Genomic DNA, 12796 nt, shown 5'->3' on the forward strand with positions numbered 1-12796 from the left:
ACTTTCATCAGTCACCTGGCACATAATTTAGGTACTTTCCTCTACGCAGATAATAGACACCAAAATTCATAAATAAATTCTAAAATACAAACAGTTGACGATTCTGCAGTGTCTTATTTACAAATCCAACAGATTATATTCCCAAGCAGTGTTGTATCCCAGACCAGAGTCACAGAGTCACTGTGTGGCCAGCCAGCTACCCTTCTCCTTAAGTCCTTGTGACTACCCATTTGTCTTCCTCAAAAGGGCTAGGAAAGCCAAGAGCATTTTCACTATGAAAACTTATTCTTGTGAGACCTAGACCTTATTAGTGACCAACAGCCACAGAGATTATAGACACTTTGTTACTTACTCCCAAGAATTCATGATCAGCTTTAGCAGATCTTCACAGAAGGCAGCAGGAAAGAGGCAACCAAGAATGTATGCATAGGACCAGCATCATTCATGCCAACAAAGGGTAAACTACTGTCCTCTTCAGCATTTCTTCTCTCCCCAATTCCATGAGAACCAATTACATCTGAAGTGGTTGGAGTAACACACTGGAACATGCAGTCCTTCAGGATTTTAATGTGGGTAGACAAATGGGGCTCATGCTTATTTTTTATTTCAAAGACCATCAAGATAGGCTCTTACTGTCACCGGAAAAAATTATAAGTATTGATCTAAGGATTTCAAAATTTTTCCTGTCAAAATATTTTATACTGTTCTAATGAAAAGAAAAAATAAAACAAATAAAAAAGCAACCATAATTCCAACTTTACTGTGAGAATACTTCTCAGCCTTACTGGAATCTCGCTTTACAGATGGGGGGAAACAATGTATAGAGGTCTATGTTGGAAGAACTTAAATGTAATTCTAAGACGCACTACTACAGTAAACATAAATATTTCCTGTTTGACACTGTGGGATAAAGTACTGAACTTCAAGGTCAGTTTGATTTGCAAGGTAAGTGGTTCAAACTCACCAGTCGCTCCTTAGAAACTCTATATAGCGTCACTATGAGTCACAACCAACTCAAAAGCACTTTACAACAAGAACAATCTGCTCCAAGGGCGGTGGTGGTTCAATGGTAGGAGTCTTGCTTTCATGTGGGTAATCTGGGTTCAGTTTCTGGTCAATACACTTCATATGCCGACACCACTCGGCCAACTTGATGGCAGCTGAACAACAGCAATCTGCTGCAGTCTGGAGAATATAGACTGTAATCCACAATTCATTCACCCAGAAGAAACTGTATTGTCGGAAAATGCATAGCAGGTGGCGCCAGAGTCAGTCTTATGAAGCTTCTCTTTAAATCTGGCTTCCTAGTAAACCAAAGTGCCTTAGTCTGCACATTAGATAACATTGAGCAAAGATACTGGGGAGTTTCAGAAGAGTATTTCCTTTCTTTTGTTTTATATGTTGTTTCCAGTTTTAGATTTGTTTTCAGATACTCAGCCAACTCTTAATGATTCTAAAAAAGAATGAAAAGTTAAGCTCTGAATCTTTAGTGAATGAAGGAATGGTCAAGGATCACTGAGGGCATTATAAACAACCATTTTGAGTAAATCTAGTCCCATATCCAGGCAATGAGCACTAAGAATTCAGAAGAAGCAATAGAACCATGTCAGCCAGATTCAAATTGTCCAAACACCCTGCTCTCTAAAAAGCAAGACAAATACCTTGTCCTTTCTTTGACTTGTTATTGAGAGACAAATTAACTGGTTCAGGATCTTGCATTTGATTTATACTATAGAGATGTTCCAGGAAATGCTATGTCCCTCAATTTCAGAATGGTTTGTCAATCTTGTCTTTAATCACAAGCAGTGTCATAGCAAAGGCAGTCCGGCATTCACGTTGACAGAAAACTTTACTTACCAACCTGTAGCTGAAGCTGAGAACCATGACCTAGTCTGGGATGCTGATGTGAGATTCAGTCTTGACACAACTGTATTTTGCTCCCTCAGGTCAAACATTAAATGCCTTGACCCCATTTGTTGAACCAATGCCTTTGACTCAAGTTAGTATCTCATGCTTTTCTTTAATCCAAACTTTTATAGTTAATAATAATGATGACAGTGCCATCATTTTTGGAATGCTTACGAGATACCACACTTACATGTGTGTGCACATATGCATATACACATACAGAATGTGGCTAAATATGAGGATTGATTTGTGTCTGTTATATGAAAAACATGTAGCAAATTTTTGAATTATGGTTCTATTTGCCTATCTATTCTTAAGACTAATTTATGTTTGCAGACTCTTGCTTTCATTATATCTGTCAGGATATGAAAGCACTTGCTGAGCCTGGCCATCTGGTGTGGGAAATAAGATTTATCATTTGCATTTCCACAAATAAGCAGAAATTTCATAACTATGAACTAAAACATAATTAATGATTTTGCTGATTATTCTTCTCTGAAATAGCCATTAACTGAAGTAGTCTTCTATGCAGTCATATATATCTATAATTGCATACACACTTGTGATGATTCCCCAACTAGCACCCATTTACCCTAGCATTTTTTCAAGCCTATTTATTTACTCTCAAAACCAATTATGAAAAGAGCAAGTAATATAAGCACATTAAATAGCTATATGAGAGCACTTAATAAATAATAGTTGAGAGAAATGAAGATATCTTTAACAGATGTACAAAATGCAGTAAATATATGTACTAATACTCCTATTAAGTATAAAATTAAAGATAATTAACACAGGCATACTGAGATTTCTTATGCATAACAGAATATAGCATATGAAAGCAACAGTTAATAATTATAATAACACATATGATGTGTACTTGTTTCTGTTGTTGTTAATTGCCATAGAGTCAGCTCCAACCCATAGTGATCCTGTATAGGATTTCTGAGGAGCAGATAGTGGGTTTGAACTGCTGACTTTGCAGTGCAAAATAATCTTGTGATCCAATGCATTATCTTGCAGTGTTATACCAGGGTGGCTTGAACCTACCAGCCACTCTATAGGAGAAAGATACGGCAGTCTGCTTCCATAGAGATTACTGCCTTGGAAACCATCTGGGGTAGTTCTATTCTGTCCTATCTGACCACTCTGAGTTGGAATGGACTCAATGACACACAACAACAAACCAAACGGACTTTTGTAGCTTTTTATCAAATGTATCAAGGAGCTCATATTATCCAGTGTATAGTGTTGCTGTTGTTAGGTGCCATTGAGTCGGTACTGACTCATAGCAACTCTATGCACAACAGAACATAACACTGCCAGGTCCTGGAATAACCTCACAAGTGTGGCCACGCTTGAGTCCATCGATGCTGCCACTTGGCCAATACATCTTGGTGGGGGTCTTCCTCTTTTTCTCTTACCTTCCACCTTACCAAACATGATATCCTTCTCCAGCAACTTGTCCCTCCTGACTATATGTCCGAAGTATGAGAGACAAAGTCTGGCCATCTTGGCCTCCAAGGAGCACTCTGGCTGAACGTCTTCCAACACAGAGCTGTTTGTTCTTTTGGCAGCCCATGGTAATTTAAGAAAATTTATAGGAAAATAACATTGACATTAGACCATAAACTCTGAGAAGTTTCCATTAAGAAGGTTTGACGGTCCCAAAAGGCAAACAAAAACAAAAACTAAAAAGTCCTTTCTTCTAGCTCCTGAGGGGACAGAGGTTCTATTCAAGTTTTAAAGGGGAAAACAGCAATTTGAAGGGCTTTTGAGCTAAGACTTAGAATACCTGGATTATAGTACCTGATTGACAATCACTAGTCAGGTTCTTTAGGCAGAATAAATAATCCTGCTGAATCTTAATTCCTCATGAAAGACATGGACCTTCAGATAACTAAAGTGCCTTATGTTAATAGGATCCTACAGCCAGTCACGACATTAGAGAATTGATTTGTTGCAGATTTAAGTTGTTTATCCTGTTTTTCCATATCTTTGTACAAGATATTCACTTTAGACAATACCTATGTATAGTTATTAAAGTGCCCCAGTGGCATGGTGGTTAAAGCACTCAGCAGCTAACCAAATGGTCTGTGGTTCAAACCTACTAATTGCTCTGCAGGAGAACAATGTGGCAGTCTGCTTATGTAAAGATGTACAGCCTTCAAAACACTATGAGGGAGTTCTACTCTGGCCACTAAGTCTAGAGTCAGAAGATAGTAGGTCATGGCATTGGTATGGTCTACTCCGCACAACTGGTGTCTCCACAAGCCAGAATCAACTCAGCAGCAACTTACAATAACAACATTTTTAGTAGCCTTAAGAAACCTTCTACTCAATTGTGCTTTCTTGAAACTCATTTCAGTTTCTTTGAAAAGATAATGTATGTCCCTCATCGTTTGTTTTTTCTGATTGTTCTTTAAATAAATCCCAATTTCATTGTTTGACAAGTAACTCCCTGCACCCTTTCACTGTGAAGCTTCACTGTGTGCTACTGGTAAGTACAGACTCTGGATCCCAGCCCTCTACTACCAGTTGTGTAGATTCAGTAATAGTAGCAAAATAAACACTGCTTTAGTGTGCATAACCACTCTGTCCCACAGTCTCTCCTTGTAAACCTGGGTTACTTACAGAACCCGCCATCCAGGATGGTTGTAGTGCTATGTAATTGTGTTCTGGTTTTGATGTTGTCATTGTTGTTATTTACATAAAACAGATTTGGAGGCCATGCTTGAATTCAGCATTTTTGCCATATTATTTTACCTCCAGATCTGGTATGCCATGCATTAACATACTAGAGGATATTTTCCTGTCCTTTGCAAACAATGTAGTTTTAAGCAGACACACATTTTAACGCATACTCATTCATGAACATTTACCTGTATGTATGCCCTCAAAACTTCAAAGTGACCTACAACAACAGCATTTTTTTTTCCATTTGAACATCACTGTCTAAATATTAAGTCTTAAATTCCAAAATGTCTGTAGTGAAAATATTCATATTTTCTTCTTTTAATGTATCCATATATATCTAAACTAGAACAAGTGAAGTGTAGGAGGTGAGTTCTTCCATTGGACTTATCTGTCACAGTTCTCCTTCTTCTATGAACAAACCCCTTTCCCATCTTCTTCTCCATCTAACTCTCTGTCAGACACAGATCCCCACTCCTAAATCATGTCCACACTAAAGAAACTAAGGTGGTAGCGGGAAACATGCAGGCTTCCCCTCCAGATTGAACTTGGTGAGTTCAAGTTTCCGTTCAAACCTGCCTCCTAACCATTCAAGGCCCCTGATTGTAGTTTGGGTTTTGTTTATTTTTTTCAATATCAAGTGAAGAGATTGAACAAGAGGATCCCATGTTGTTTCCTAAGATTCTAAGTGTGTTGGCTTATTTTCTGTCTTGCTGCTAAGGTTCTAAACAATAGTGACCCTGTAGGAAAGAGTAGAACTGCCCCATAGGGTTTCAAAGGCTATAGTCCTGGTGTGGCACTGTGGATTAATGGACTGAAGTGTAAGGTTGGTTTGACCTGCAAAGTTGGACGTTCAAATTCACCATCTGCCCCTTGGAAACCCTTTACAGGGTCGCTAGGAGTCGGAACACACTGATGGCACTTAACAACAACAGGTGATCCAATCTTTTCAGAAGTAGACTGCCCCATCTTTTTCACCACTGATCGACTGGTGGGTTCAAACTGCCAGCCTTTCTATTAGCAAACAGTTGCCAGTGCTAAACCACTGGGCCACCAGTGCTCCTTGTTAAGTAAATAAATAAATATTGTTTTGAAACAATTCCCCACCCCATTAATCAATAAATAATGATGACTTCTCTTCTGAGAAATGAAGGCATGGATTGATTCCATGTTTTATTGATGAAGTTGCTGTAATGAATCAGCCAAAGAGACCATGCCTGGCCTTGGAAGGACCCTTGTCATTTCTGGGAGCCTTCCTGAATGCTGACCTGGAGGAACTGCTGCTGTGTAGAGCAAGCAAGGTGGTATGACGAACAAGAGTCTAGCTGGGCCATCAGAGACATCGCAATAGGCAGTTTAGGCTCTTCTTGGCAAGAACATTTACATTTAATACTGACTCAACCAAGGATATCCCTTAAGATACTCCTAAATCCCCACACTACTTATGTGATGTGCTACCTAGCCAAGCCTTACTTCTGATATAGTTAGTGCCAACAGGCACAGATTATATGGCTATAACGGTTCTCTCTTCTCTCTCTCTGTTGCTCTGCAGGACCTGGGTCGGTGAGAGGAATCAACGGATCCATCAGTCTGGCCGTACCACTGTGGCTGCTGGCAGCATCTCTGCTCTGCCTTCTCAGCAAATGTTAATAGAATTCAAATTTAATAATAATAATAATTAAAAAAAAAACACACAAAAATGCGTCACATAAGATACAAAGAGAGAGAGCATACTCGATGGGGGAGACCACTGATTTCACAACTTTGTGTGTTTATTAAATGAAGGGGGAAATAAGAAAATGAAGAAGAAAATATAACATTTTAGAAAAAATTTAAATCCATCAATTAAAAAATAAATAAAGAGAATAATTCAGGGTGGGAAACGTTTGACCAGAATATGTGTATATCTAAGCAAATGTATGCAGTGCAAAGACTACATCATGCTAAGGACATCCCGGGGTTGTAAAAATAACGCAAGTAAAGCAGTGCCAGATGGATATTAATCACCATCACCACCCCTTATCCTTCCTTCATCCTTTTTCATCTGTGGGGGAAAAAAGAAAAGAAATAAGGTCTTGCCTTTGGTGTTGATATTTCTATAATCTTTTTATTGCATTTTTATTTGAGCCACTTCAGACTATCAATGGAAACCACGCTGGAATTCTGTGTTGAGCTTTTCTTTGGCTTCCCTGCCTCCACTCTCTCTCTAACTTTTAAGAGCATACCTCTCCCTCCAGTGCGCTCTGTCTCCCCGGCTCCATCCAGATATTCCCTCTCTACCCTTCCTCAGATTCTCCTCCCTCCTTATTCCTCCTCCCCCTGAGCACTCGTCATGCCGCTGCAATGCTAGGAAGTGCCATTTTAATCTTATCAACTGTGCGCGCGTGCTCAAGTCTCTCTCTCTCTCTCTCTCTCTCTCTCACGTGGCTGTACATGTGTGTGTGCGTGTGTGTGTGTGTCTCTATCTTTCTCGCTCTAAAGCATGCCAAGGGAATGGTCCATGTGTACATAGATTCATTGTGCTGTAGATACCGTCCTGCATTGTAATTGTGAGGTGCGGCTGTAACAAGTGGCTGGGGGGATGGCAAGAAAGGAGAGGAGGAGCAGAACCCCTCCCCCCAGCTTTGGCTGCTACATGACATCAGTGTATATTCAAACCAAGCTGTGCCCCTTTCCAAGGGCAGGTCCCCATATTCCTCCTAGTCCAGCCATCAGAACCCAGTCGGGAGTCACTCAGAATATCACTGTAAATGAAAGTGCCTACTATTGATGGGGTGCGCAAGCAGTCAAAAGGACCAGTGAGGTGGAAGAGGTGACCTAGGAGAGAAGGTTTCTGATTTCACTCTTTTTCATGATTCTGATGGATTCATATATTTTTGGGCTTTTTATAGGCTGGTCTCTGCTCTGCTACAGGAGTAAGTAGGATATGTCTAATAAATCTCCAGAAGCAGGAAGGTCTCCAAAGGTTAATTCCCAGTTGCAGAATGATGAGCTACATGGAGATGCCAAGCAGCCCTGTTTCGCCCCCTTTCTAATTTTAAGTGACACTTCATTTGCCCCAATGATTCTTCTGAGCAGAAATTGCTTCACATTTCAGATAAAATACTGGAAAAGGGAGCAAGGCAGATACCCAAGTCCCTACCCATATCCTGGAGATACTGACAAAACTTTAATATAAAACATAAACTATAAAGGAAAGGAATTTGTTCCTTGTGTTCCTTGGAAGATTTCTGGCCTGGGGTTTTAAGATTGTACCTTATTTGATTGCCCACATCATCTTCCTTCAGTTCCATTGATGGTGTTTCTAATATCATTATTTACAGAGGTTCATCATTATGCTAGAGCAAACCACTAAGAATTGCATTATAATCACCTTCCCTGCTTGCTTTTAGCTTCTGGTCTTCTGAAAACAAAAGTGGTGGTATTGTATTTAAATTTACATCCCTGAGTGTTTAGTAATACTGAAATGGGAACTAGTTACTAAACCTAAAGAGCTGGGCAGCTTGTAATAAATTATGTGGATGTATGAATACCACAAAGCTTGGCATCTCCACAGGCTTTTCTTAGAAAAAGGTCTTGCAGAGAGAACTAACTCTGTGTAGATGTCTTTGTCAAGAAGCTAGTCATTGGCTCTCATTTACATTACTACAAGAGATTTGGAAGTGGCTCAGTTTATAATAAGACAGATGATTGTCATTGAGATCATAATTGACTGTATTCCATCAGAGCCAAAAGTGATATCTTACTGAGCTTTGGAAACTTAAAATTAGTTGTCACATGATATAAAATGGGAAACTGAAAAATTGTAATTTTTTTTGAAAAGACAGAAAAATACCTCTGAAAGTTCCCTTGATACGTTTTATTGACCAAAGACTCTTTGCAACGAGTCTCTTCCTTGTAACTAGTCATCTCCTTGATGAGCCCCATTTTGGGTTCCTTCAGGAGATTCTATTTTGTTTCCAGAAGCTCATCACCATTCTTCCTTTATGATTTTGCAGTTCAGACATGACACAGAATGAACACATTTGGCATGTTTTTATGGCGATCTTGACATAGAATGGAAACTCTTATCCAAGATGTCTACTAAAACAAAGGGAAGGTGAGCTATATCCCTATCTAGTATCAATTTATTGACAATCAGAGATTTCCTAACAGTTTTGATCATCTTAGTGCAAGGAAAAGAAGGTTGTCATCTTTAGTGATAAATGTTCTCCATATATTGAAGAGGCAGCCACAACCTTAAGTGGAAGTTTAAAAAAAGTACATGTTAACTTGAAACTAAATAGGAAGAGAGAAGTCACAGGGTTAACTTAGATGTCATTTAGCATCAGCAACAGAAATGGATCTCCATAGCATGTCACAGACTTTCATCAAACTCCTCATATTCTTATTATTTTCACTCTATTATAAGGACAAGGTCTTGGTTTTATGGGAGAAGCTTTTCCATTGAGTAGAATGTCTTTACCATTTCAACTCCATTTATTCTCTTGGTTTTAATATAATGGACCATATATTAAAGATCATTAAAATGTATTAAATATTGTGGTGGTTTTGCATATAACTCTGGCAAGATCTGGGCTTTTGTTGTTATTATTTATGGTTCACATTTCAGAGATAACACCGATCCCAGCAATCTCATATATTTGAGAATGTATCGAAGCAATGTAGAGAACACCTTTTGAGGAATTTTTATTAAAAAGAAAGTGGTCAGAGGACTGACACTAAGAAACAGGATCTTAACATGGGATTCCTTGAAATTTAGGTCATCATAATGTCATAAACTCCCTTCAAGAATCTTGTCCATTGGTAAACAAACCTTGAAACCCTACATTTAATAAAAGTCAAGTGGCTGGAAACAATGTACAGTACTAAGAGGAGTACAACGCCTCAACTAATCTGAATGACTCATATACTTATTAATGTCTTTTACAACATGTGTTTATGTAAAATGAACCTCCACCATTCATAAAGCAAAATCCTTAGACCCAACTTTCAGTTGGCAAAAGGAGAAGTTACCTGAACTCGGGTGCTTCCTGAGCAATGAAAGTGGTTCTAGATTTTGTAGCTACAGAATATATACATGTAATGTCTGTGCAATTGTTCATCAAAAGGTTTTGCCTTGTTGGAGAAACAACCTGACTTGTTTTATGCCACAAAATCTCTCTGTCCTAAAAGAGCTAATCCTTAGGAAAGTTGGTGAGTTGTTTTGCTGTTATTGATAGGAAGGATTGTTTCATCCACCTTTAGCCTTCTCTTCCAAGTCAGGCACACTTCCCCCTTGCCATGAGCATTTTTCTTGTAAACTACATATTAAGACAACTGGGGCTATTCACAGAGACCTTGTAAAATTACTCGTGATTTCATGTTCTTGGAGGACTGAAACAAAATTCTGTTTCTCTTCCAAAAATGGACTTACCTCCTTTGCACATAAAAACTAAACTCAGCAAGAAATAGTTTCTGAGTTGTTCGCTCCTTACTACTCCAGAGTCACAGACTCCACCCACAGGTTGGTTGTAATCTGTTTCTATTGGCTAGTCTCCCTGAAGTTCTCATTTTGTTCTTCACTCTAAGTAAGTCATCCACCTTGACTTATTTGTGGAAAAGTATATGTGTGTATGTAATTTTTAAAATCTTATCTCTATAAATGCTATATTTACAATATTGTATATATTAAAAGAAAACCCTAGAATGATGGCTTAAATTTAAAAGAACGTGCCGAAATTGATTTTACAATGAGCTATGCTTTATTTAGTAAGACATGGGGCCCCATTTTTTCCACTTCGTACTTATTTATTTAAAAATAATTTATATGCCACGTTCTATGGATTAATCATATCCTGTTTTCTCTTCATCCTCCTAACCTTCTAGCTTCTATTTAGTCTTGGTTCCCAAGAGCTATCTTTTTTTTATATATATCTATAGAAATGTAAATTCAATGCTATATTTGAGATACAGAAGCTATTAATGTTTTGCAGACAATTACATACCACAAAAATATTGAGATAAGACTGCGCTAAGCACAAATCCAATTTAAGACGCCTTTTTTCTTAAGTATTTAAAAGAATTCTTCGAAGACTACATTTGCTCCAGTGATGTAAATTTTCCATCATAGTTGGCATAATATCTGTAAACATCTCACTAAATACAAAATGGAGTTTACATTTATGAGCATACTAGCAGAAGAGAAGTAAACTATTCTCATTTGCATGTAGCTATGCTAATCAAATGTTGCTAACTGAAATTTAAGGAAGAATTTATTCTCATCCAGCCACGTTCATCACTTTCTTCTTGGTAAGGCAGCTGGTGTTAAAGTTAGGTTGAGGTTTAGCATTAACACCAATGAAAATGTTTATGAATATTATGGGAAACTTATTTTAAAATCTTGATTTTGCTTCAGCACATTTACATACTGTGTGCTGATTAATAAATTAGGCACCAATCATGTGCAAATCAATGTAAATCACTAGTTTATGTACATAATATAAACTATGTAAACTTCATTTTTCATGCAAGGCCCAAGTTCAGCTAAATGTATGAATCTTAAAGAAAGAAAGAAGAAGAAGAAGAAAACAAAACAAAACAAAACATCATGGACTAAAAGCCAAATTTTCAGAGTGTCAGTATGGGAATAAGTATGACTAATGGCCCACGCATGAGACCTGAGCCAAAGGAAGCAGGCAAGCAAGGATTATAAAAATGTTCAGATCCTGCTCAAGTCACACAACTGAATGACCACCTCTTTGTTCCTTCAGGACTTAAGTTGAAACTCTTCTAACTGTTCTCATATTTGCCTCATCTGACACAAATGCTAATCAGACTTTCCCTGAAATAAAGAGAAAGTGAGGGGGGAAGTTTTAAGGCTCAGTTGTCTGTTGTATCAACTCCCAAGTCTTTTTTTTTTTTTTTTTTTGTCACTTCTTACTCGCCATCTTTATCATCTTATTTTAAGAACTCTAAATCAATCATGTACATCTCAATGAATGTTTATTTTTCCATCCAACAAAAACACTGGGAAATCTTCTTTGTCTTCTTGATCCTAAGATATTTTTGAATTTATAAATTATCTGCTGTACTATTGAGAAGTATCTTGCTGAGCCTCATCCTAGGAAATAACTACTTAATCTGGTAGCTATGTTTTTACACAGCAATCCTAAATATAATAAACGAGGGACAGAATCACTTTGATTGGCAGTTTCTCTCAGGCATGTCCTCTTGGAGTCTTTTTGAAGTGCCTGATGTGTTTAACAGAATGAACCTTTTCCACTGTCTGAACAGCTGGTACGTACAATCATTAAAGAGATGGCTTCAAGGATTGCATGGATTTTCTGCCAGTACTAAGTTAAAGAAATAAGGTTAAATTAACATTAGATTGAAAAAGTACTCCTCTACTGAAGGTAAATGAAAAATTTAAAGTGACATGGAAAGCATACTGGATTGGGACTCGGGAGAATCCTGATTCTAGCCCTGGGTCTGGCTGCAAAAGAGTTGGGTGACCTTAGTCAAGTCTTTTGAGCCTTCTTTCTCAACCAAAAAGTGAGGAATCTGGATTACTTGTTAAAAGCTCTTTCAACTCTAAGCTCACTGATTCTGGGTAAGAAATTGATAGGTTGTACTAAGCCCAGCAAATTGATCCAAGCATTTGTTGTTCTTTCTACTTGTTCTCTGTGCTAACTCACTTCTCAGAAACATCACTCTACCATTTCCATTTCAAAAGCCAAACTCTCCAGAATATAGCATCTCTAGACTGGTTCTATAATCCTGTTCCAGTAAAAACTTCTTAGTAATGTAGAAAAGGGGCACATTCAGATTATACTGAGGGCATTGAAGTAACTGCAGTTTGTTTCCTTGTACATGTTATTATAAAATCTTAATTGTTGAATTCTATTCTAATAACTTTTGTAGGAAGGAAAATAGCCAGATTGGGTAGTATGCATGTAACTAGTGAGGTAGTTGTGCAATTGAAAAGAAACATCCGTTTTCTCTTATTCTGAGCCAAATACCTCATTTTAACAAATGTGTGTCCTTGGAAACTCTACACTTGTGCTGATGGCAGTAAACAGGTGTCCCAGCAAGGTTCAAAAGGCCTTTCTATGAGAAACAGGCAAGATAACATATTCTGTTTTGGAAGAAATTTCTCATTGCCTAAGTTCCCCTAAATTTGACTTATAAGCTATGGAATCAAAGCAAGTAGATG

At 37.9% G+C, this 12796-nt stretch overlaps 1 protein-coding gene across 2 annotated transcripts in view; it reads left to right on the forward strand.

Moving 5' to 3' along the window:
• The window catches only part of LSAMP (limbic system-associated membrane protein), a 1036759-nt gene extending 1029974 nt beyond the window's left edge, over window positions 1-6785 (forward strand). The window contains exon 7 of one of the 2 annotated variants that reach the window (XM_006864161.1): window positions 6155-6268. In XM_006864161.1, the coding sequence (XP_006864223.1) occupies window positions 6155-6252 (98 nt within the window). In that variant the 3' untranslated portion in view covers window positions 6253-6268. Of the gene's footprint in view, window positions 1-6154 lie in introns of both variants that reach the window. The other variant, XM_006864160.1, reaches the window with a different exon arrangement.
• Window positions 6786-12796: the final 6011 nt, after the last annotated feature.

Source organism: Chrysochloris asiatica, unplaced genomic scaffold (assembly GCF_000296735.1).
Source record: "Chrysochloris asiatica unplaced genomic scaffold, ChrAsi1.0 scaffold00061, whole genome shotgun sequence".
NCBI lineage: Eukaryota > Metazoa > Chordata > Mammalia > Afrosoricida > Chrysochloridae > Chrysochloris > Chrysochloris asiatica.